This window comes from Mytilus galloprovincialis, chromosome 11, assembly GCF_965363235.1.
Source record: "Mytilus galloprovincialis chromosome 11, xbMytGall1.hap1.1, whole genome shotgun sequence".
Taxonomy (NCBI): domain Eukaryota; kingdom Metazoa; phylum Mollusca; class Bivalvia; order Mytilida; family Mytilidae; genus Mytilus; species Mytilus galloprovincialis.
Window position 1 is genome coordinate 20,765,530 of NC_134848.1, and position 26,794 is coordinate 20,792,323.

Sequence of the window (26,794 nt, forward strand, 5' to 3'; positions counted from 1 at the left end):
TAAGATTCATTACTTTCTGTTCTCTGTATTGTAATTCAATGTCTACGTGCACCATTGGGAAAGAACCTTTACACTGTCAACCATACTTATCTTAAAAAGAAATACGTTATAATTAAATTTGGGATATTTATTCGAAACTTTGATTTTTTAAATGAGAATATAAAAAGCTTATTTCTGACTTAGATTAATAAAACATATTATAAATATATTGATGAAATTTTGATGTTGCTTTTAAAAATATTTAACCAAATCACAGTCATACTAAACGTTCTGTTTGTATATCAATTTGAAAACAATCGTGTTGAATATCCGATACGGATTAATAAGTCTCGCTGATTTTTACAAAGTATAGTTTATCTGCGTTACTTGTGGGTCAATAGCATGAATATGAGTTTAAGTAGTTGTTGACAGGTGTCTGTATACTTCATATAAACATATATAAGTTCAATATAAATATATGATTATAAGCAGATGTCAGGTGTAAAACGTCGAATTTATGGGTGAAAACAAAAACATGAAATTGAATGAATAACCGCTAGTTTTTGAAATTTATTTTTGTGTTGTTTGTTTGTTTTTTTTTGTTTTTTTTTTTTTGCTGTTAGCATTAAAGCCTCACAACTCTTTCAATTCATAAAAGATATGCGATATTTTTGATTAAATTAAAAATATATAATTGACGACTGGAGATTTAAGAAATAGACTTTATACTGTTCGAATTAAGTCGATTCTTTTAAAATCTAAATTAATATCATTATACAACTTGTTATGAATTTTATAACATTAAAGACTTGTGATTTTAAAGAAATTAAAGCTTTTCATTCTGCCGTTGATAGCCGAAAACTAACCAACAAAGTAAGTCTTACGAAAAATAATGTTACAAAAGTTTCAAAGTTCAAATAAATCAAATACAGTTGCCATGTCTCACAGAATGAACTTCTAACATAAAACACCACATTAGTTTTCAGCTATCAAAGATCGAATAAAAAAAATAATTACGTAAGCATTATGTCTTTTATTTTCCAAATGATATCATCGTGGGGAAAACTATTATAAATGTCTCTTTTTTTTAATTTGCCGTTTTAATGCGGTCTAGTTTTTTTTTACCTGTTTCGCAAAAATTTCCTTCTTATGGATCCAAAACACGGAAAAAAATCTGTATTGCGTATCTATTTGGAATAAACTCGCATCTGATCAAAAGTAACTAAATGATAAAACAGCCAATATTTTAATTACCATAATTACACTTTTATTTTTATGTTTCCGTTTCTATCAGCAGAGCAATTTGACCGGAATAACATTCCGTTTTATAGCAAACATAAACTGTACCATATCCTGTTGTATAATCTTGTTATGGTCTGTTGATGAGTTCAAAAGGGAAACAGTCATTTTGCAGGAATTAAATGGAGCTATTTAAGTATTTGTATTAAGAGTGACGGCGCTGTCTTTGTCGATTTATTAAAAGTTGGCTGAATTATTGACTTCCGGTCTTTCATTCCAACTTCCTGTTATCGGCCAATCAAGATTGAGTAACCGAATGAATGTTTGCTTTTAGTCTACACTATCATTTTATTTCATCGCCGGTTTGTGTTTTGAAATATATTTAAACAAGTTAGAAATTATACATGGCCCAAGAGTACATTAATTGAACAATATATAATCATTATAGTGTCTTATCATGTAATTATGGTAATTTCTTTAGATTCAAGGTGTTCAGATTAAGAAACTCTAAAGGTTGAAAGATATTGTCATATTTTTGTAATAATATGCAGTTTGTACTGCTATTAAGCATTCATATGAAATTTGAGAGTGTAGTATAGTTTATTATGGTATTTTCAGGATAAAAGCACATCATATTAAAGAGGATAAGATGCATAAATGATATTTAGGTGCATTATTTAGCTTTAATGGATTATTTCAGTGTAGTTGTATTCTGAAAAAAGACAATTCTTAAGAGTTTCCGTTAATAAAATCAGTTCAAACTTTCGCCGGCAATACTGACAAAATATTGAATTGAATACTGATCCAGTTTTTATGCAAAGTAGAACTAAGAAACGTTTCAATTTGTATTTAAAAAAAAAAAACGAAAATATAATTTACACATTGCTCGTATCGTCTTTCATCAGTGCATCAATTATTCAATTTACTTCCTGGTATAATTGTCACGTGGGATCTCTGTTTACAAATGATTAGAATTTCATCTTTATTATTTACATAACGTCTTCGAGTAAACAAGGAAATTTGGTTAAAACCCCACTGTCAAAATAAATTGATGTTCAAACTTTCCTATTTAGAAACTGCATGGAGACGAATTTGGAAGAAGTTATATCTCTTTTTCAGTTGCAGTTTTAAGATTGGTTACATTTGCATTTCAATTTGTTAAATGAGAAGACGTATTTTACCATTTTATTGGATTATTTTAGATTTACCGGTAAACGACTCAGTTGCACTGCTTTTATGAATTAATGAACAGAATGATGTCAAACATGAAAATCGAATTGACACAAAATTAATACGTTTTTCATTTAGTTATTCAATAAGAAAAAAAAGATAAATATCAAATTTGAAAGGCTATACTGTCAAAAACTTAAAACCACAAAAAGGTATTGACACCATGATTGTTTTCTGTATTTTAGGTGTTTTCGTTTGGTGACTATACATTTCCTTCTGTGTCTAGATATAAAAGATGTGGCATAATTGCCAATATGAAAATTCTGCATCCAAGTCACAATTTTTTAAAGTAAACAATTAAAGGTCAAATATGGTCAAAAGACGGAACCCCCAAGTTGGCTCACACTGAACAGCAAGCTATACAGGGCCTTAAAATGACTGGTGTTTAACCATTTAAACAGGACACCTAACGGCCTATTCTATATAAAATGTACCAAATACCACGGTTTTTCAATCAGATACAAATGTGTTTGAATAACAAATGCACTTTAGAAACCATCGACACAGCAGAACCGGAAGATCAATCATCATCATCAATCATGGATTTGTGGGTAATCGGATTAAGTCGATAAAATATATTTGATTTTTATTAAATAATTGATCGATTATCGGATCCCTTTACCTAATTTGTCAGTAACCAGATACGACAAATGACATTTAAATACGAGCAGTGGGAAGCGGATGCACATTTAAATGGTAACTGTTTCATGGTAGCTTAAAATACAAGTTTAATTGCTTACAATTTTGTATTTGAAATTTAGTGCTGTTAAAGATAGACTAAGTGAATATTTTAAACAAAATAAAAGCATTTCTGTCAGCTATATTCACATTTATATTGTAATAGTACAGTATCTTATACGTCTGTTTGTGTCATAGACATAACAATTCATTTTGTAATCGTATATTTTCTATGTCGTCTTTTTGTGTCACATCCATTCATTTTGTAATAGTCCAATGTTAAAATCTGCCATAACCACTCATTTTCAAATAGAACTTTTGTAGTTTGTCTATTAGTGCGATCAAAATGTATAGAAGAAATGTCAACAACTTGTTTTTTTAAAAAAGAAGTTCAAACGTCTCCATTTTATAATTAAAGAATTTTTAAATAAATCAACTGAATTAAAGATGTGTCAAAAAAAAACAAGACTTAAAAATAAAAATAACGAAACATGTATCGGTTATCATAAATCCGGATTAGGCATTCAAGAAACTGTCTGACCTCGATCAGTTGTCTGTTACTGTGCTGAATTGAATAGGACAATTGTGTCGATGCATTTTATAGAATTCATTTGTTATTAGTTGTACCGGAGTTTTTTCCCTAGTTTTATAAGATGTCACTTTCACACCATCTTCGTAGCCGACCTCATATTGGTTTTTCATTTTATAAGCCCCGAAAGCATTGCGGTGATAAACACGTATCGATTCCGATATAGAAATGTTTTCGCCAGTTAATTAGCCTTGCCGCCTAATTATCTACGCCATTTATTAAGTCAATTTCAGATTGTCAAATAGACAAAGTTTGATTGTAACGTTATATCTAATTTGTCATTTGAAAAAGGAAGATTTCGTTCCACTCTGTAATTTTTCATCGTCAGCTGTTATTCTTAATTCATGATTTTCTGACATTTCAAAGGTCACATATCTGCAATGCTTTGTATCATTTGTCATTCATTTTAGTGTAATGAACATTGGAATTGTTCAGAAGCAGAACTTGATGAATTTGTTGTATTGATTTTAGAATATTAAAATTCATACAATAAAGTATTTTTAGTATCATACTGTACTAAAATGGCAGTATTTTACTCTATTGTAACAATGACTCTGCGGGTGACATTGTCTTGTATGTTCCCCTTTCATTGCAATGATGCGATTTAGCATTTTGTGCTGAAATAAAAATTTAAAATAAGAAATAGTAATAACAGAACATTGAATGTTATAAACTAAATGCAGCACTGCTAAGAGTGTGACAGCGCAGACTGCTTGGAGTACTGATAAGAAAAGAACATAGCGGATTGTAACCTCGAAATTAACATTGTCAAACGATACGACTTGTTAGATTATATTATGTCAATGATAACAAATTGTATTGAAAAATAATATTGAAAAAGAGGACTCCGATCGCTATTTATGAAACTGGTGTTATCATAGAAACGTCCGTATGGTTGACTGGGGTACAGCAATATGTTCATCCCTTGGGGTCTCCCTTTTTTAACAAACTATTATCCTTTGCTAAAGTGTGGTTTCCGTTTAACTTTGTTGGTATGTATAAATAACCAATCACGTGTAAAAGAACGCCAGACTCTCTGCACGTTAAGAAACCCTAGCAAAGATTTGTGAAGAGTCTTTTACGAGTACAAGGCACAATATCTTTCCCTATCAAACATTATTATCCTCATTTGTTCATGTCGACAACTCACTCGTTGTACTTTTCAGATCCTATCTATTGTACTCTTTGTTAGTTTGTATTCGTCTTGAACATGCCTTAGATATGACGTTTAGCAAACATGAGCAAGCATGTTTGGTGTGAGCCAAGGCTCCGTGTTGCAGGCCGTACTTTGACATATAATTGTTTACCTTTTACACATTGTGACTAGGATTGAGATTAAATTGTCTTATTGGCACTCATACCACATCCAATTTGTATGAAACAACCATTGATCTCCTATTTACATGAAGTTTCTACTTGAAACAGTTTAAAAAAAATAGATGCAATATATTCTATACGTATATGTCCATTCAAAGTGAACTTGGAAGCCATTCCTGAATTTTCTTTCACGACGGATACTGAAAGGGGAGATAAATCATACGAATCTCAGACAAGAAAAGATCCATTATATAACAGAAGGGGGAAGTATTTTCCTTGATTTATCTTTTCCTTTTATTTGTAAACCAAAACGTTTGTTAAATTGGTTTACTAATGAATTCCCATCTGTAACGGATATTAATCGGAAAAGTGAGTTTTCTTATGGGATTACTTGAGTTTCCAACGACGGACAAATTATTTCCGGAGGGATAGAAAAGTCAGCTTAAGTTTCGAGACAGTATATATATAATTGAGTAGAATGTTTAACTCAAATAAAACAAAAATCTTAATTGTAAAAGAAAGTTCAAGGTCAAGACACATAAACGGGTTTTTAACTATTTCCTATATAAATCAAGAGAAATGTAATTGCGCAACCTAAATAAGTAGTTTGTCCATCAAGACCTAACGAGTCAGAATGACTACATCACATACATTTGTACTACATATAACGGACGCAATCACATACTGTTATACATTCAAAAGACAACTCGAAAACTAATTTTCCTTCCTTCATGGCGACTGAGCGAAAGAACCCCTACGCGAATTATGTCAATCATAGATGTAATACCTGAAGGTGCCATTCCCGTCATGCTTCAGTGATCCCCAATATAATCAACCAAATTTTCCCCACCAAAGGGATATTACCACTATGCGTCAATCGAAACCTATCTTATATTATTTGTATGATTTATTGCTAGAGACGTTCATCGTTCTACCTTAAGAATAATAAACAAGATGTCAAATCTAATAGTGGTCTTTCAAGACAACGGTATATTTATGTTGTTATTAACGTACCATGTTTCGGTTTTACTAAGTGCATCTCTTTTTTTGTTTCAGTTGTGGTGCTGTGTGCTTCTGCTGATTCTGTCAGGGATATACTGATTAAAGCTCATGAATTAAATTTTGACAACGGAGAATATGTTTTCCTAAACATCGATTTGTTCAGCAGGTAAGGCACTCTATAATCGCTACAGCTTATATGACTTGTGCTTCTCTGCCCTCCACAGTAGAAACACGAACAGGGTAGGTAACATGCTTGTCAATCTACAGGTCAGGTGACTTGTGCATTTTCTGTCCTCCACATCAGAAACCAGCACAGGGTAGGTAACATGCTTGTCAATCTACAGGTCAGGTGACTTGTGCATTTTCAGCCCTCCACATTAGAAACCAGCACAGGGTAGGTAACATGCTTGTCAATCTACAGGTCAGGTGACTTGTGCATTTTCAGCCCTCCAAATTAGCAACCAGCACAGGGTAGGTAACATGCTTGTCAAGCTACAGGTCAGGTGAATGTGTACTTTCTGTTTTCCACATTAGAAACAAGCACAGGGTAGGTAACAAGCCTGCGAATTTACAGGTCAGGTGAATGTGCACTTTCTGTACTCCACATTAGAAACAAGCACAGGTTTGGTAACATAACATTAAAGCTTGTCAATCTTGTGCTTATCATATGGAAACACATGCTGTTTTTTTTTTTTTTTTTTTTTTTTGCTTCATTTAAAAGATTTATATGATAGAGTCTTTGTCATAGAAAATAAGCAGCTGAGTATATAAACTTTTATAAATACCAAGCTGCAGAAACCAAAAGTACATGTACATCTGCAAACGAATGTTAAATCTAAATAATCATATGATTTCTATGCGTGGAATAACCGTATGATTGAAATAAAACAGAAAAAGCAAAATAATTATCTAAATTGAATAATTTCTAGGAAATGATTGCATGATGTGAGTAGACTGGTATGTGTTGTCATCTCGCCTTTACGCAGTAGGATTAATTATAACTACAATTACAGAAATTAAGGTTGCTTAGAGTCATCTAAAATTCTCTGGTGGTTTAATAGTGACAGAGCTGTTCCGAAGACACGGAAATAGTTCATCAATGATAAATTATTCTTTCTTGTGATTTTCAGCAAAAACAATGAATTTCTTTGTTTTTATTAATTTGTTGTCACGAAAAAGAGAAATTTATTATTTTTGTAAGAAACCACAGAGTTGAACACGATTCGGGCCTGCTAAATTAGTAATGTCATTTCTCGTTTAAAACGAGATCTCAGCTTTCTAAAACTTCATTGAGTGACTGCATGATCTAAAATGCAATTTATCACACGAGAAGTGACAACCTGACTGCATGATCTAAAATGCAATTTATCACACGAGAAGTGACAACCTGAACAATATCACGAAGTAAGAAATATTAGTCGGAAAATTTGATAAACACGATTTATGTAAAAATTCCATAGTGATCTCATGTGTTCCGGAAGGATTACACGTATAGTAAGGCCCTGTCGTGCTTGACTTCACAAGGTGTTGCACTAAGAGTACAATTTACTTATGTTGCGTTTTAACAGGATAATAAACTTCTAATGGTATATTTATGCTGCTTCCTATATGTTCGGTTTAAACTCTGATAATTAAATCATTAGCATCACACGCTTAAGAAGTAAATTGGATCATCCGGCATCATTCGAATCTTATACGGCTTTAAATTCATCATTTCAGACTAAAACGCATTTAAGATGGTCCACTCTATTGGCTTCCTCTGATAACTTAATTAGTTTCATTTTAGTGTCATGTTTTACTGTCACATTTAATCACATTGGTTTAGTTTTGCTGCGTATTGACAAAAAATTGATTTATTGTAGACGTCTCAAATTGATAAAAAAAATCCGATTTAAATTTGCTTCAACGTCTAAAGTTAAGAGCCTTGTGATTTTTTGTTAATTGAATACAATCATCAATTTTTTTCATTGATTTGTACGATTGCGTAATCTGCGTTTAAAAAGACAATTGAAAAGAAAAGATCAAGGAAACGTGATAGCATGTTTTGCGACCTGTTCACAAGGGGTTAGTGAATAACTTTTTCTGTGGTTGTTGGTTCAATAAGAGCTTTTCTGACGTGTGACATTAAAATTGGGTTGTCGTTTTCCGTACTTTGTAATGCTATGGCATTTTCACGTTTTACGTTCTTATTCATAATACTGCTTTTTCATGTTGTCTTTCTTTCTTTTCCATGATATGGCGTTATCATGTTGCTTCCCGTTCTTTGCCATGATATGGCGTTTTCAGGTTGTTTTCCGTTCTTTGCCATGATATGGCATTATCAGGTTGTTTTCCGTTCTTTGCCATGATATGGCGTTGTCAGGTTGTTGTCCGTTCTTTGCCATGGCATGATATGGCGTTGTCAGGTTGTTTTCCGTTCTTTGCCATGATATGGCGTTGTCAGGTTGTTTTCCGTTCTTTGCCATGATATGGCGTTGTCAGGTTGTTTTCCGTTCTTTGCCATGATATGGCGTTGTCAGGTTGTTTTCCGTTCTTTGCCATGATATGGCGTTGTCAGGTTGTTTTCCGTTCTTTGCCATGATATGGCGTTGTCAAGTTGTTTTCCGTTCTTTGCCATGATATGGCGTTGTCAGGTTGTTTTCCGTTCTTTGCCATGATATGGCGTTTTCAGGTTGTTTTCCGTTCTTTGCCATGATATGGCGTTTTCAGGTTGTTTTCTGTTCTTTGCCATGATATGGCGTTGTCAGGTTGTTTTCCACTAATGAGTTTGAATGTCCCTTTGTTATATTCCTTCTCTATTTTAATGTGCGACTCATTTCGTAACAGTTTAATTTACCATGCATTATGACTGTTTTTATATTGTTGGGTGACTGTCTAGTGGTGGTTCTAGAGGTTGGATGGTCCGTGAGTTGGAACCCCCCTCCCATTTTGTGGACGATCAATGCATTTGAATGGGTTGAAACCCCTTTCTCGTGGGTTGGAAACACTCTTGAACTCCCTTTAAAAATGACTGGATTAGCCCCTGATGTGTGATGGAATTTCCTCTCATTTCCGTAAAAACACTTAAACTTTCATTTGAAATGAGAACAATTATTCAATCTATTGTGTCAACAAAGTCGGTTAACAGTTCAATATCATGAAAAGAGATATCCTTAATTAATTGTTTTGAGAACAAAAACAATATGTAATTCCATTTACAATCACGTTAAAATCAGACATACATATTTAATGAAACTCAAACAAACGAGACTTTTATATGTCTTTGTGTCATTATGGACAAAAAAACGATTAGAACAAAATCTCATTACTTAAGCATTGAGATAGGAACATCTCGTATCAGATACTAAAATTAACAATTTTATGAGAAAAAAAAGTGGATACTAGAACTACAAAATGTAGTAACCCATTTCTCAAAATGGACGAATTGTGAATATATATTACAAAATATTGTAAGGAACGAAATGGAGTCTGTACTTAGTGCTATTGTTGTACAGTTTACAAAGGTATCATAAGCACGAACAAGCACTGATTCCTTAATCAAATTCCCAGTTCAACCTGATAGTTTAGGGAACTGAGGTTTTTACTCCTTACGGCAAAGTGTATCTTAACTGATGTAGTTATTCCCTTTGGTTCCTTTTGCTCGTAAAATTCATGAAAATTAATATTCAAGTATTATTCATCCTAGGCTATTCTATGCCTATATAAGGTCAAAACGTCACTGGTGCAAATATTTCCAGTAATATTTGCTTTCTTTATGGAGAATGCACTGTTTGTTTTGGTTGGTATTTTTTTTAAACAGATGGCGCTTCTGTTGTTGGCGCTTTTTGATTAAAGGCAGACTTCTTGCGTTAGTTGTAGGGGCTTTTGAAAGTCAGACTAAAAAATGTTTGTTTTAAGTCTTTTAAAGATAGATGTTTCCTTAATCTCTGCTAAGTTCTTTTAAAGACGGCGTAACCTCAATCTGTTTTGGTTGCTTTTAAAGACGCGTGTTACCTCTATCTGTTTCGAAAGCTATAAGAAGGCTGTTTCCTTTATCTTGTCCGTGCTTCTTTTGAGAAGGATATCATCTCTTATGTTCCGGCCACATCTATAGAGTAGAATGGTACCACTGCTTGTTTGTATCAATTCTAAACCTATTTCATTTGATTGAAGCATTTCACCCAAGAGCTCATTTTATTCTTTTTTTAACATAACGAACTGGTTCATTCTCATTAAACCGATTTAAACGTTATACGGCAGTTAACACACCTATCCTGAATAATTTTGCCATTTTGTCGAACGGTAGTGATATTTAAAACGTCTGAATTTGTGCTTGTAAAATAGATAATCTACTTATAATACTTTTATTGAACTAGTAGACAGTTCTTCGACACGAAAATGACAGTTATACAAATGTACCTTTAGAGTTCAAATAATGGTATATCATTCCGAGTTCAAATAATGTTTCATTGTATAATCGTATCGGGAAAAAGCTTTAGGAGGTGTGGGTATACATGTACGTAGAGTTATTTTCTCATTAAAATCTATTTTGAATAAGATAAATGTTGGAAAATATTGTACTTTAAAACTCATAACATGGCATGATTTTTATCCCAAATTTAATACCCAATTCTCAAACTTGAACTCTGTGTATTAACATCCTTTCTGGGGCTCTCGGGTTTTGTCGAAATGACAAACACTTTCAAAAATTTGCAGGCAGACATTTCGTTGGTTGATTAAATCAGAAAGTAAAATGGAGTGTTGACTGTTGTTAAATTGTAGTAAGCGTGGACATGTTATCCTTATTTCAATCAGATTACAATGTCTGCAGCATCGATTGCTATGTTATTGAATTCAATAGAAAAAAAATATAATTTTAAACCTTTTGACATTTTATCCCTTTTTGAATTAGGTCGTGATACCGTTTTCCCGCCTCATTTCAAATTAGGTGATTATAAAACCTGCAGTCACACGAATAGATCAATGCATTCGTGGGGTGTTTTTTTTAAACGTTCAATTACATGAACGTGACTGTATGTTATTCAAAACGTACATGTATCAAATGAAGCTTTGGTAGAAAATTTTAATATTTGTGTCGATTTCATCATGTATCGTTTTCGGAATCGATCGGTGACATATTCCGTAAAGTAATAATCCTTAAGGTCTGCTGCATGAGTGTAAATAGCACTGGGGTAAAGCTGATGACCGTAACTGCATTCACGGTCATCCCAAGATGTCGGATGAAAAATTAGGTCAGTTTCTGTATTGTCTGTTTATGTGTTTCTATATCATTTTCTTTACAAATCATACATTGAAACGATGTAAATTTATAAAAGAATCACTCGGAAATCACTAATTACTTCCGAGAAATGTGCATGAAACGGGAAATTCGATTTGAAAAAATCGTTAAGATGACCGTAAATCATAATCAAAATATTTTCAAGATGACCGTAACATAAAACAATGATGACCGTGATTGGTAAAAAGATGACCGTAACTTGTAAAGGATGACCGTAATTTGTATAGGACGATCGTAACTTTTATAGGATGACCATCAATTTTAAGAAATATCCGTTTTGTATTCAAAGCTTTTTTGTTGAGTTTGTCGATCTCAATAGGGGCTCGGTTAGCGGATATAAATAAGTTTCATAAATTTCTTTTTTTTAAACTATAATATAATTTGCCATATTTAGGATTTATAACAATGATAGTAAATTGCATATTTCTCGTAAACAATGAAATATATATTGATATTTATACGACGAAAATTTGAAGAAACATGAATGTGTCCCTAGCACACGAACGCCTCATCTACACTATCATTTTCTATGTTTAGTGGAATATGAAAATGGGATAAAACTGTAATTTGGCATTAGAATTAAAAAGATCATACTATAGAGAAAATGTGTACTAAGTTTCAATTTTATTTAACTTGAAGCTGGACAAACAAACAGACGAACGGACGAACGTACGCACAGACCAGAAAAACATAATGCCAATAAATGGAGCATTAAAAACATTAATAATACATACGAATATTTGGTAATCGAGCCCATGTGTATGGTTCCAGAGGAAGCAGATTAAAATCTTAATTTGTCTTGATATATGCAGGCGGAAACACTTTTGAAATAGAACAAAAGAATCGAAGCTCTGTGTGTATCGAGAAAGCGATAAATGTTAACTGTAATGTTTGATATAGTAACAAAATTTTAAAAAGTTAATAGAAACAAATAAAACGACAATTTTCTTATTTTATAAACACCATTTGCATAAGTTTTCAATGTATCTATTACATAGTAATGCAAAACAATAAGATATCAAGTCAACGATATGGTTCTTATCGGGGCCTTTTATAGCTGACTATGCGGTATGGGCTTTGCTCATTGTTGAAGGCCTTACGGTTACCTGTAATTGTTAATGTTTGTGTCATTTTGGTCTTTTCTGGATAGTTGTCTCATTGGCAATAATACCACATCTTCTTTTTTATATATAGTATCTATAAGGTGGATGTAGAAAATGCATAACCTCCGATTTTTTTTTTATCACGGACGGAGAACATATCAATCTTTTAGTTCAGAAATTTGCGTGTATGCCCTTCCATTATGTGAATCAAGAAAAAATTCCCCAAAACAGGTAACGATTGTATCGAAAAGAGAAAAATCGAGTGCACCTTTTTATGTTAGGGCATGTTTGGGTGTATATTTTGTCTTTAAAACGTACAAAGCAAGAGTATTTAATATAGCATCTCGCTTCAGATTCTATCATTATTATATATCAAAGCTACAGGTTGACTTTATAACGTAAAAAATGACAGTACGAAAAGATGAAATATATGGGTCAAGTGAGATACCTATCTAATGAATCACAAAAACAGAGTAGGTGTGTTCGAATAGCTATTTTTTCTAACAGTACTTGACGACAGTCTTTTAATTTGGATGATGAAAATGGATATCTTCGAAAAAATATGATTTTCTTGTGTGTGATAACTAGGGTTTATAATCTTCAACCACTAAAATTGTTTAGTCTGCCCTTCCACGAAATATTTAATTAGAATTCAGGGCCGTAACTACATTGAGGCAAATGAGGCAAATGCCTCATGTTTTAAATTTAAAAAAAAAAAAACTAAAACAAAAGATTGTCTTCATATGATTGTCTTCATATCAAATTGTTTTCACTGAAAGTGTCTTGCAAGAAGCAAGTTCTCTTCACTCCCCTGCATATTTTTCGTAATCCATGCATGTTTCTATTTTAATTTTGGGTTTCAGAGTTGATGGTCTATTGTTTGTACTTCTGTGTCCCGGGTTTGTCTTTTGTTCATTTATTGTCCTACTTAATGACTAGTCTGAGTGTTGATTTTTATTTGTAAACGTGTCACACTGTGTAATGTCGCATGTCCACCGATGTCCAGGCATTATGCGAGAAATATTTTAAGAATATACAATGCTACTGGACACAGAAAAAAATGGTCGTTTCTGCATGGAGAATTGAACTTGATATCAAAGAATACGAAACTGCCTTTCTTGTATATAAAACTATACCCAATTTAGTATGGATTGCAAAATTAGGTATTTTCTGTAGGTGAGATATGCACAGAAGTGATAGATATGTATTATAAATTTAGAAAATTGAATATCTTAATCAACAAAAAAATTAAAAAAAATTAACTGTATCATATACCCAAGCGCCTGTGGATAACACTAGATAGCTGACATGGTTTAAATTAAAGTAAGACCACCAATTTCCCGGTATCAAATCATTTGATGAAAAAACATCAATGTATTGCCATATGACCTTTTACATTCAAGGGTTAAATTTGCATTAAGTCGTGTTCAGACCCTTTAACAGAAAATAAAGGAATATGAAGTACACGTGCACGGGAGCTAACCACACACAATGTCAATGTATAGAAAAAAATACAAATGATCAATGGTCAAAGTTTTTATTCCTGTTCTTCATCTTGATAGTTGCTGGAGGGTCTTCAATAATGAAAGAATCATAAATACCGTAAAACAAGGTCAATATGGTCAGTGGCGGATCCAGAAATTTTCATAAGTGGGGGCCCACTGACTGACCTAAGAGGGGGCCCGCTCCAGTCACGCGTCAGTGATTCCCTATATAAGCAACCAATTTTTTTCCCAAAAAGCCCCCCCCCCCCCCTAAATCCGCCTCTGATAGTCCCTAGTGTCGACTTGAGCAGTACTAGTATTTAACGTATATTACTGCACTAATGACTGTCACTATATTTAAATCTAGTCATAAAAAATCTCAAGTCAGCACAATACAAGACAAGAACAGACAGACAGATCCGGTATTAATGATTATGAGAATTACGATTTTTGCTTTATCCTACATATCGGTCTTTTTTAAATGTTTTGAATTTCCCTAAAACTTTAAAGTCTTAAATAATAATGAATCTATGTTTTTGCTTTGAGACCAGAATAAGGTTGAAAAAAATAGCTAAAAATGATTTGCGTTTCTATGTAAGAAAGAGTGCGGGAAACACTCAGAATGCACGATTTTGCGTTATTGTTCTCAGAGCTTCTGGAGGCCTTAAGCGGCCCCCAGACCCCTCGCCAAAAGTTTTATTTTGCCTCATTATTAAAAGGGGCTAGTTACGGCCCTGGAATTTTTTTAAATGCTTAAGAATTTTCAAAAATTCCATCTGACATCCGAACAGACAATATTTTTAAGTTGAATCAATGCATACAAGATCATTAACTAATGCTCATTAGCTAGCAGATACATTAGTCTTTTAAAATATAACTGATATATAACGATCGATCGTAATGGTGCTATGTGGATAAATTTATCAGTTTTCAAGAGCAAAATTGGCAGAGCGTCATATACAAATTGACAACGTTCCGCCTTGTGATACGCTTTTCGTACAATACTATTTTAAGGATCTACTTTGCTGGAGCTCACCTTCACTAGTTTATTCGAATGATATTTTCAAAATATTTCTGTTATTTTATTTGCACGACAAAATGAAAGACGATATAATATCAATGGGTGTACATGCAATTTTTTGGCATTTTTAAAAATGTGTATTTATTATATGTCATTAAAAGGAATCCCAGAAACAAAATAAAATCTTTTGTCGAGCAGTTGAACTGTGCACCGCATTTTTTTCATTATGCTTGTAAGGTGTCATTTTATCGCGCTTTTGTAGCATGTTTTCCCTCCCTGTTCATTTGCATGTCTTTTGGCAAATTCATTTTAAAAATTAAACCCTCTACTGTAAAAAAGATACATATGGTAATCTTTGCATTTGAAGCACGTCTTATTTTCTTCTACCTATAGGATAAAACTCTCATATTAATATGTGTATACCAACACGATTAATCATTTGATACACAAAGATAGTTATATAAATACGGATATTTCTTAGAATTGAGGGTCATCCTTTAAAAGTTACGGTCATCATTTACAAATTACGGTCATCTTAAAAGCAGTTACGGTCAGCCTTGTTATGAATCGCTGATTCTGTTACGGTCATCTCGATTGTGATTGACGGTCATCTTGGCGATTTTTTCAAATCAAATTTCCCGTTTCATGCACATTTTTTAGAAGTAATTAGTGATTTCCGAGTGATTCTTTTATAAATTTACATCGTTTCAATGTATGATTTGTAAAGAAAATGATATAGAAACACATAAACAGACAATACAGAAACTGACCTAATTTTTCATCCGACATCTTGGGATGACCGTGAATGCAGTTACGGTCATCAGCTTTACCCCAGTGAAATAGGTGACGAACCGGTTTTTGTTTTGTTCTTTTATTAGTATAGTCCATCAACCTAGACTGAATATGTTTTTATTTTATTTTGTAAACAATATCGAATAATAATTTGAATATTGGGGAAAATAAATAGACAAAAATCTCAGAGAGCAGTATTTGTTACATCTCCTAAGTATAAACCGAACAATAGCAAATTATTTCACAAATGATGCAACCGGAGTTCTAAATCAAAAATATATTCATTGATACAACTGCTTAATATAAATTAGAATGACATAATTGTTCATTGTAAAAGAACCAAAAAAAAAAGCAATTTGTTAAATGTTTCCCCGATATGGAATGACAATGATAAATTTGTTAAAAACTTAACAGCTTTTGCGATGAACTTGTACTTTGAAAGTATGAAACTGTTACAAATTATTAGAGAAGTACCGAGAGATCTTATTTATCTTCGGAAATCCTAAATTTGAAAGCTGACCTGTTAGTCGTATTATTGCGAATGTAATTGACGTTGTCTAGATTTTAATATTCTTTGATGTTTCAAATAATTCACGATTCCACGCGATATTGAAACTTTTATCCTTCCAATTACTGAGGGAAATGATGTAACGAACATTGAAATAATGGCCAATTACAAAAGCATTTGTCACAGTTTTACTAGTACGATTTTAATCTGCGTCGGCTAAAAGTTTGATCTGCATCAGCTTAAAGTTTGATATAAATTTGATTTTACATAAAATGTTTTATCATGTAGAATTTGGTATAATTATTTTCAGCTATTGATCTCAAAATAAACATCAATGTTCATCACGAAAATCAATAAAATGCGTGTCAGGTTTATATTATGACAGGTATAAGGGTTATCCTTGTATATTTTTAAAAGCTGAAGAGATGGTGAATAAGTTTTAGAAATACACTTATTATATATCTGGACATTGATATTTTTTACTGTTACCAAATGTTCACAAAAGACAAATTAATAATTGCATGGTTGCATATACCAGAACTAATAATGAAATGTAATTTGTAGTGTATGTCAAGTTCGTAAATAAATGGATGGCACCCAGTGTCTTTTGTCCTTACATAAGGTAGATGGCACCCAGTGTCTTTTGTCCTTACATTAAGTAGACAGTATCGGCCCCTCTGAGATCGGCCCCCTAGATCCGTCGATATGAATTGATAAAAAAGATGTATGATCAAAGTAGTTATCAAAGGTACCAGGATTATAATTTAGTACGCCAGACGCGCGTTTCGTCAACATAAATCTCATCAGTGACGCTCGTATCAAAATATTTATATAAAGCCAAACAAGAAAAAAGTTGAAGAGCATTGAGGATCCCAAATTCCCAAAAATTGTGCCAAATACGGCTAAGGTAATCTATGCCTGGGATAAGAAAAAAGTATGTGAGATAGCGACACCATAAACAAATGCTATCAAAATAGCAGAAGATTCCGGTGATCATTACCGTTTACCAAAATGCATGTTTGTGATTGTTAACAGGTTTGATGTTACACATGAAAAATGAATCCGAACCTTCCAGAATATCGGTTTAACAATTATGGCAACGCTTTTTTAAGCTCCAATTTCATTGAAGATAGTCAAAGGTCCAGTGGCAGCTTTCATTTTCTTGACGAAAATACAGGAAACAATAAATTAAATAGAAAGATTCTGAAAGATCGTTGACAATCGCACGAAAAATATGTTGCAATGAAGAGTCAGGTTACATGTATGTCAGGCTGACATATAATGCATTTTAACGTTCAGACAGAAAGCAACTCTCTCTGGTATAACATTCATATTCCGACCGGAAGATGATTCTTATTTACATATTCTGCATATACATATACTAGGTTATACTGATGGACAATAGAAGACGAGGTTATAATATTCCTGTATAATACCCATTTGGAATGTATCTATAGAATAAACGTCGAAACGTATAAGCAAATAGTAGTATGCTGATCTCAGATTCAGTAATAAACTTTCAAGGGTATTTCAAACTCAATGGTTTTTTTCTGTTTGTAGCAAGAATGACAGTGAGAAGCCGTGGTATCGAGCTGGTGACACGGATGAAAGAAATAGTAAAGCTATGAAGGCATACGAAGCTCTGATGACAGTTACATTACGAAAACCTACCAGTAAAGAATACAAAAACTTTTCAATGGAGGTTAAACGGAGAGCTAAGGAGAAAAATGTCAACTTTACTTATGGAGAAGAAGAGGTAGCAATACAAACTACGGGATGGGGTTAAAAGGAAGGGGGAGGGGGCTTAGCGAATATTTCAATAACTTTTTTAATGATTCATTTCGTTCTTTTTTTTAAGCAAAACAATAAAATGTTATACTTAATTAGGATGTAGGTCATCTGTTTAAAAAAAACAAGCTTTTTAAAAGACTATAGAAAATTGATTCTGTAAATTATAAATAACTGAATCTAATAAGAAGACAAAAATAACAGGTTCGTGTCCTTTTGACCTGACTAATGAAATGATGAAAATAAAAGTTGGGGTCAGCGGACATAAATTTTATAAGCATTACAAGGACAAAACTAGAGGATTCCGAAAATCTGACAAAAAGGTAAAAAACATGAGTTGTGAATTTCATAAATGTATTTTAAGCTTCTAAACAACACATAGGTATGCTTGACATGCATGCTGCAGTATTGATGAAATTGTAGTTAAACAGAGCTTTAAATGGACAGTTGTCTTTCCGAATGAAAGCTATTTTATAGAATGCGACAGTCACGTAGTATATCACGGTGCCTATAAAGTTGACTTATCGTCTTTAATTGTTTTTTGATCGTTTGAGATTCAATTCCCTAATCCACGATTCGTGTTAATTTCTCCTTTCTGTCAAGAACCTTTAATACTTATTCCAGCTTTAGAACGAGATTGTAACACGACAAATGTCCTATGAGGAAAAACGATTAAGTCAAATTAGAGTCAAGCATTTACACTGAGTCTAGATATAACGTTGAAAATAACTGTACATAAATGTCCATTCACCCCTAACGAAAGGAAATTACACCTGGATTAATGTTAACTGTATAATTCCTTACTTTGTGTATGGGTTTGTAAGGTTTGGATTCATCTCACATATTTTTTTATTCATTTTATTTCAAAACAAAATTCACCGAAAATAAACAATAATTATTACATCCCGTTTAGAAAGAGGTATGTTGATAGACTTGATTTTATTACAGTTTGAAAACACTGTGCGTTTAAAATTAAAAGAAGTTAAATTGAAATGCAATCTTCAATCAAAAACAGAAAACAAAATCAACTGTACTGGCTAACATTCAAGTAATTTTATGGATATGCAGTGAATTGCTTTATACGGTAAATTTGAGCTAACTGTAGGTCCGTCCCTTGCCTTTCCTCAGGAATTGAAAGTAAATAATGACTTTTGAGAATTGTGTGCAGAACTTGTCAGTAGCAAAGAGCAACGTTGTCCAATTTGTCATCACCAAGTAGAATTGTATGTCACGTGAGATTAATTGCAGAATCTCGAGGCGAAACAGCGCGTGCTCAAAAAGTCCCTGAAATCATTTGTCATGTTAATTATTAGATGACATTGTGTGCTTTTGGTACGACTATAGGGATATCAATGTTATCACTCAAAAAATCGAATTACACGAGTTCAATATTGATATTTAATACACTTACAGGATAGAACTCGATCACGTGGTGTGATATGTGTCAACAGCAGACGGTTAATGTTTTACTATGATTGATAGGATCATGTTATGTTCTCGTGTTGGGCTTTTATTGATGATGTTGTCTCTGTTTAATATTTATTTGTGCTGGGAAAAATATTATGGTATTATTTATAAGCAAACTACGTGGTATTTTTAATAACTAGGTTTCAAACGCTCTGTTTGAATCGTCAGAGAAGTGTACTGTAGTGTTATTAACTGGCTGTTTTTGTATTGGCCCTGTTATAGATTCTCGATCAGCTGTATTGACCCTCGACCAATACAGCTGATCGAGAATCTATAACAGGGCCAATACAGAAACAGCCAGTTCATAACACTTTTATTAAATGAATTTAAGAAAATAGCAAACCGGATGTGAACGTCCCGTATAAGCCCATGTCCATATTGGCCCTGTTTTTCCCGTTTCATGACTTTTAAGACGGTGAAAACATTGCATATCATTGACCCGTTTATTTTGTGATTTTAATTTAAAAAATAATTATAATACTAATGTTTTTATGCATAACGATACCTTAGTAACGGCGTCAGAAAATTGAAACCGGAAGCGAACGTTCCGTATTAGCATATGGGCCAATACGGCTTTTTTCCGTATTTTCCCTGTTTTTTCCGTATTGGCCCTGTTCGAAAAGCAAAATTATCTCTTGATTTATATTGACAGTGGAACGTTTTTAGTATTGCACATGCTGATTTATCCGTATAAGGGCTGATTTGTTCATATCATTTAATAATTAACAGATTTGTCCGGGTTTGGTCATACTTTTTGGTCATATGTTCAAAGTTTAAAATACATCTTTAGTGTCAAATATTTTGACATAGATCATCTCTGAAGTGAAATCAGTTTTCAAAATGCCCACGCATCTGCTTAAGTCAAATTGTTACTATTAATATCGAAAGAAGACACGATAGTATGTTTGCCTCAACCATAAATGGCGACAGGGGTATTTGATGTTACATTGGTTATTATCATCGGATTTTGTCTAATGCTTAGCCCGTTGCTGTGTGTGTTACATTCGAATGTTGTGTCGTTGTTCTCCTCTTATATTTAATGCGTTTCTCTCAGTTTTAGTTTGTTTTCCCCGATTTTGTTTTTTGTCCATTATAGATTTACGATTTTTGAACAGCGGTATACTACTGTTGCCTTTATGTATTGAAATATGGACACTCCAAAAGTGATGCTTAAGAGGAACGTCCTTAAAAATTAGTAGTGCGGGATGTATTAGTACGCAAGCACGTAAAATTGAATAATGAATGAAAATAATAATTTTCCTTTTTAACTTCATAATTGTAAAATGTCGTTTGTAGCATCGCTCTATCTACATTTGTTTTATACTTGATTGTTTTATGGTTTGTTTTAGTTTTTCTATCTATCCGACAATTTTTTCCGTGTAGCTACATGTACACAGGCACTTGTCTCAGATTTTTTTTACCTATATATGTACCTTAATATAACACATATAAAGATATATTGGGGAAAAAAATCTGAGACAAGTGCCTGTGTTCCTAGCAGCAGGCAATTCCGGTTAACTTAAATACTTTGAAATTGCTAAATCGATATTGTTTTTTTCTGTAACATATTAAATATGGCAAATCGAGAAACAAAACGCTAAATTTCTCAGATTGTGACAGCCTCGTTCTCATTACTTGTCTCTGACATTTGTTTTATTACTTAAACGGTCAGCAATCATGCAATCAAAACGACAACTTGCAGGACTGAGTCAAATAACAAAATTGGCTCTGATTAGTCAATTATTTTGACACTAATACATACATATCAAATAAATTTGTCTTTTTAAATGACGCATGCAATAAATTGGGTTCTTTTTGTGAAGTCACATCTTGAAAGTGGTTTTCAGGGTAAAATATACATCTATAGACTGGTTCTTTCATATTTTGTAACTTCTTATTATTATTAAAGGAGAATGAACAGATACATTTACACAACGTTTAAATATACCTTTGAAATATTATTTCATGATTGTAGTTGTTTTTTTCAAGTTTGTTATTCGTAAAATGGTTACATAAAATTGTGAATAGAAATGGAGAATATGTCAAAGAGACAACAGCCCGACCATAGAACAGACAACATCAGATGGTCACCAATAGGTCTTCGATGTAGCGAGAAACTCCCGCACTCGGAGGCGTCCTTCAGCTGGCCACCAAAAAATATATATACTAGTTCGGTGATAATGGACGTTATACTAAACTTCAAATTATACACAAGAAACTAAAATTTAAAATCATTCAAGACTAACAAAGGCCAGAGGCTCTTGACTTGGGACAGGCGCAAAAATGTTCATCGTTTAAAGTTAATACCTCAGTCCGATGTTTTAATAAGCCATGCCATTCGAATATTGCTATCCAAATGTTTTCCATCTTTCCTGAATACATGTCAAAACTATTGCAATCCACCCTTAAGTTTGCGCACACATACACAAAATTGGACAATGTGGATATTAGTCGAGTTTGTTTCCAAAACAAAAAAAAACCGTTATTCTAAAATATAACAGGAATCAGGCTTTGAGAAGTACATAGTTTATAACTATTCAATGCTTTTTAATTTTTTATTTATCTTTAAAACGTCAATCAGTTTACAAAACTCAGATAAATCACATTATATAATTTCAGGTCAACAGTTTTGTCGGTGCCTTTCACGATGCTGTTATTTTGTATGCTCTCGCATTAAACGAGACTTTAGCTGCCAATAAATCCATCACAGATGGCGCTGAGATCACAAACAGGATGTGGAATAGAACCTTTGAGGGTATTTATCGTCAAACTATTGCAGCTAATGGAAACATTTAGCTACTTAACTAAAGTACAATAAAAACATTAAAATTTCAATTTGTCATATGAAAATGTTAAATGCAATTGTATATTTTTTTCGTTAAATCTGAAAGACGTGTCTAGTTGCATGTACTCACTACCTAACACTACAGATGACGATAAAATGAAGCTAAATATTATTGTGTTAACGGTCAGAGCAGACCACATCAATAACCACTTTATTGAACGTTTTTAACTGACAAGTAGATTGGTGGGGTTTTTTTTTTTTTTTGTTTTTGTTTTTTTTTTACTTCTTACTGCAATTACTTAACACAAATTTATAAAGTTCCATACCAAATACATGTAGCAAACCAAACTAACGTTAAATTGAAATCAAATGGTCGTCCTTTACATTCGAATCATGTCTTGTTCTTTTCTCTTGTTCATACCTGCACAATAGAAAATCTTAATAAAAATAGATTTTTGTTTTTGACAATTTAATAAATTCTGTAACTTTTGTCTACAGGAATCACAGGCACTGTCAGTATTGACGAGAATGGTGATAGAAATGCAGATTATTCTTTACTGGACATGAATCCTCATACACATAAATTTGAGGTAAGTAAATGGACCTACGTAAGTAAATTTTATTTAAGTCGGGCATGATATGTACAATTCAACAAGGTAAACATGAGCTCTGTAGAGCTCTTAACCGACTTGATATTTAAAACAAATAACAAATTATCAGCACATTTGACAGACTACACGTACAAATAAAACACATGCATAATATAATAGCTAAGCAAACATGCATAAATCAAAGCAAGCAAGCTAAAAGAAAGGAAAAGCAAATTTTGCTTTAACTGGCACAATGACATAAGTTAAGCAAATAAATAAAATAAAAGCAAAAAATAAACAGAACACAGGGCCAGAAGATTCCAGCTCTGAGAACAGCAAAGTGCTTCTACAATAAAATGCACAAGTAGAGAATAAACTTGGTAGTAATCGTATTTTCATGTTCATAGCGACAAAATCTAATTATAAGTATTGGTGGCTTCTTTTAGTTACTTCATATGGTTGTAAAAGCGTTGACCGTGCGTACATTTTTAAACCATTTTTATACAAAACGTACTTTGGTCAACGCTTTTACACAATGATGAAAATACAAAAAGAGACATTTAAGTTTTAAATAAACTCTGTTTCAAGAGTACATGATACGCTAGCTAGGGAGGACACAACATTTAATTGATAACCATCATCGCGTTTTCGAACCAGAGATTTTGATATACTTACTAAAACTATATTTAAAAGATCAAATAAAATTTCAAAATTTTGTATCCTATCTTTGCATAAGTCAACACTTATGTTTGTGTCTTCGATATGTCAAGTTAGAACAATTTCAAAATTAACCATGACTTGATTCAGCGTGCAATAGTAAAATTTCTTCATAGTATTAGCTTGAAGCTTAGAGTCAAAATTACTCCAATTCTGCCTTATTAAGAACGGAAAACACATTAATATGAAATTAATGAGACTTAGTCTTTTCCTATCACCGTAAAACACCAACGGCTTTAGGCTATCCTAGAATTGGAAATCAAAGATATTATTTTAATAAATCAGCCGAAATGAGGTTAACTAGTTCCCGTTTTATCAGCAAATATTTTTCGACTAATTTGCCTTAACAGCAATAATTTTCTCATTTGCAAGTTTTCGCCGGAAATCTGCACTAAATTCCATGTGAAAAATAAAGTGCTACTCTAAAAAATATGCTTGCGTGTCTATCGCCCTTTTTTTCGTTAAACCTTTCGTTTGTAAGCAACTATTCTCAACAAACTGCATGTTTACATACATGTATATGTTAGATTTTTATAGTTTTTATATTTTGTTGTAGGTTTCTGTCACATATAGTATAACCCAGATATTATTTTATATCTGGTAATGTAAACGTACATGTATTTGTTAACATTATACACGGTACATGTATACGTTAAGTATATTAAGTGAAACAACCACAGTGACTGCTAAATATAACAACCAGATACGAGTAGTTAAAAGAATTTCATTCGTGTGTTTTTTTCTTTCTTTCTCTTTTCGTTGAAATTGTTCAATTGTTGATAACTATCATGACTCTAATTCTACCTAGTTTTTCCGTGTCACTTGTTTCATGTATGTTACATGTATGTTGCATGTATGTTACATGTACGTTACTTATATTTCAGGTTGTTGCTAACTATTTTGGTAAAGACAAGGAGTACAAAGAGGTCGAGGGTAAACATATCCATTGGGCCGGGGGACGGACGTCTGCCCCACCCGATACTCCCAAATGTGGATTCGATGGTTCAAAATGTCCTCCAAAAAGTAAGTATGATAAGTGTTTGAATGACAACCGTCTCAACCATGATGGCATTGATACTTTTATTGTTTTGTTTTAGTGTTTAACAATTACTGGACGTACTTGAAATATACTTTTTTTACTCACAAGAAAGTTGTGTTTTATATTTGTTTTAATAAATCCGACAGTTTCGTCTGGCGATATGCGCCTTATTGAATATTTCGTTAATCCAAAAACCAAACTGTCAATTATATTTTAAATGATAGTTTCCGTTTAAGCAGGACACACAGGAATAGTTACTTGTTTTTCTGTAATGATGACTTTATTTTCTAAAAGTGCACTCTATGGTCTTCATTAACTAATGAGAGCAAATTGAATCTAAGAAATCGAGGTCGTTTATCGTACACGCTTTTTGTAAAGATCACAACAACATTCTGTGATTTAGGACAATTGTCCGAGGGTTCAATTGGTGTACAACAAATTTGATTTAGTTCGTTTAGTTCAACGTATTGGCAAGTAATTTGTACTCTGGTGGATAGTTTTCTCATTAAGGAATGACTGTAATATATATTCTGTCTATGAAGAAATAACATAAAAAAATTGGTGCACTCTGAATAACGCGCTACGCGTGTTATTTAACAGTGTGCACCACATTTTAAGTTATTTCGAATAGACAGAAAAAATATTACAGTCATTTCTTATAATTTAATTCTAAATTCCATTTAAACCGTAGAAAACCATGAAAAAACGTTGATGACGTCACGCTCACATGACTAAATTATGTCTATGGGCTCATAACAAAATAACGTCAGCCAATCAGAAGACGCGTTACATTCAAAATTAAATTATTTGGCAATAATATCACATATTCTTGTGTTTATTTTAAAGATTAGTTTTATTACAAAAACATTAGTAAGATTGTTGTGTTCTGAAGTGCGCAGTTTTACTGCTGAGGTCTGCTTCAACAACAAATAGAGTTTTTAACGACCTTGACTGGCTATTCAGCCCTTGCAGGTCGGTAATCTGATTTTAAGGTCAATTTACAAAATGGAAACACAAAAAAATAAAATTATACCCATTTTATGTATTGTGGGTCGTTGTCATACATGTACGATTGTAAAACCCTGAACATTATTACCTAAATAGACCAAGGACTCTTGTACTATAATTAAAACCCCATTTACTTCATGTACTTATGTAGGCTGGTAATACTCTAATTGAGCGATTGATTAATATCTATAGAAAAATTATTACTCGTAAAAAAACACATTTAATGATAACAAAGGGGGATGATTAGAACTTACTGGCGCAATTAATCATTATCTGAGGGTCGATACAACGTGAAACGATTCTTTTCTTTTTAAAAAAATATTATCTTGGCAACTTTTTTTTGGTTGTAGCGATTTCTCAAATTTGTTAAGTTACCAACAGTTTGGCTGATGAAAATATATGTACTAATGGTACAGGTTTGGGGGGGTGGGGGGGGGGGGGGTTGGGGGGAGTGACTTAGATTAGCTAAAAGTGTGAGACTTGGGAAAATGCTCTTGTTCATATATTCTACATGTACCTCTGTTTAGAGTAATTTTAAATGACAATTAAAAGCAAACATTCGAAATCGCTAACGTAAAATGTTATTTTCGCGACGTCAAACTCTGACATATCGGGAAAAGATGCATTTTTCGACTGATTTTTATCATTCAAACTGATTTAATTTGAAAATGAGTGCATGGACCCCTATTTTTTAAAACAGCAATTTGTTTCATTTTGCAAGGAGATTATGTGACCAAAATTTTATAAAACTGTAAATAGCGCAATTTTTTTAATCTTGATAAACATGCAGCAAAAAATGACGTTTTTTCCTCTATTCATGAACATTTGATAAATATAGAGTTATTTCGGAATAAAAATTGCATAATTTTTAATGATACTTATAAAATACAGAAATTACCAATTATTTAACAAAAACCATTTTGTGTTTATCTTTTAAAACAAAAAAGTTATGTCTTTCTTTCGAAAAAGAAAATACGGACACAAATCTGAATTTTGAGCAAATATACAAAATTTTGAACTCATTTTACTCAAAAAGTAGCACATGAAGGTATATTTTTTATTACATATTTGATTTAATGAGGTAAAAAATAGCCTATATGCAAATTTTCATCAACTTGTAAATACAGGTTCAATACTGTATCGAATGAAAGACATAACTTTTTTGTTTTAAAAGATGGTC

At 32.6% G+C, this 26,794-nt stretch overlaps 1 protein-coding gene across 12 annotated transcripts in view; it reads left to right on the forward strand.

Moving 5' to 3' along the window:
• The window catches only part of LOC143051848 (atrial natriuretic peptide receptor 1-like), a 375,823-nt gene that overhangs the window by 290,520 nt on the left and 58,509 nt on the right, over positions 1-26,794 (forward strand). For all 12 annotated transcript variants that reach the window (XM_076224835.1, XM_076224833.1, XM_076224837.1 and 9 more), the window contains exons 2-6: positions 6,089-6,200; positions 17,781-17,976; positions 22,095-22,230; positions 22,759-22,850; positions 24,452-24,590. In XM_076224835.1, coding sequence (XP_076080950.1) covers positions 6,089-6,200; positions 17,781-17,976; positions 22,095-22,230; positions 22,759-22,850; positions 24,452-24,590 — 675 coding nt within the window. The remainder of the gene's footprint in view (positions 1-6,088; positions 6,201-17,780; positions 17,977-22,094; positions 22,231-22,758; positions 22,851-24,451; positions 24,591-26,794) is intronic.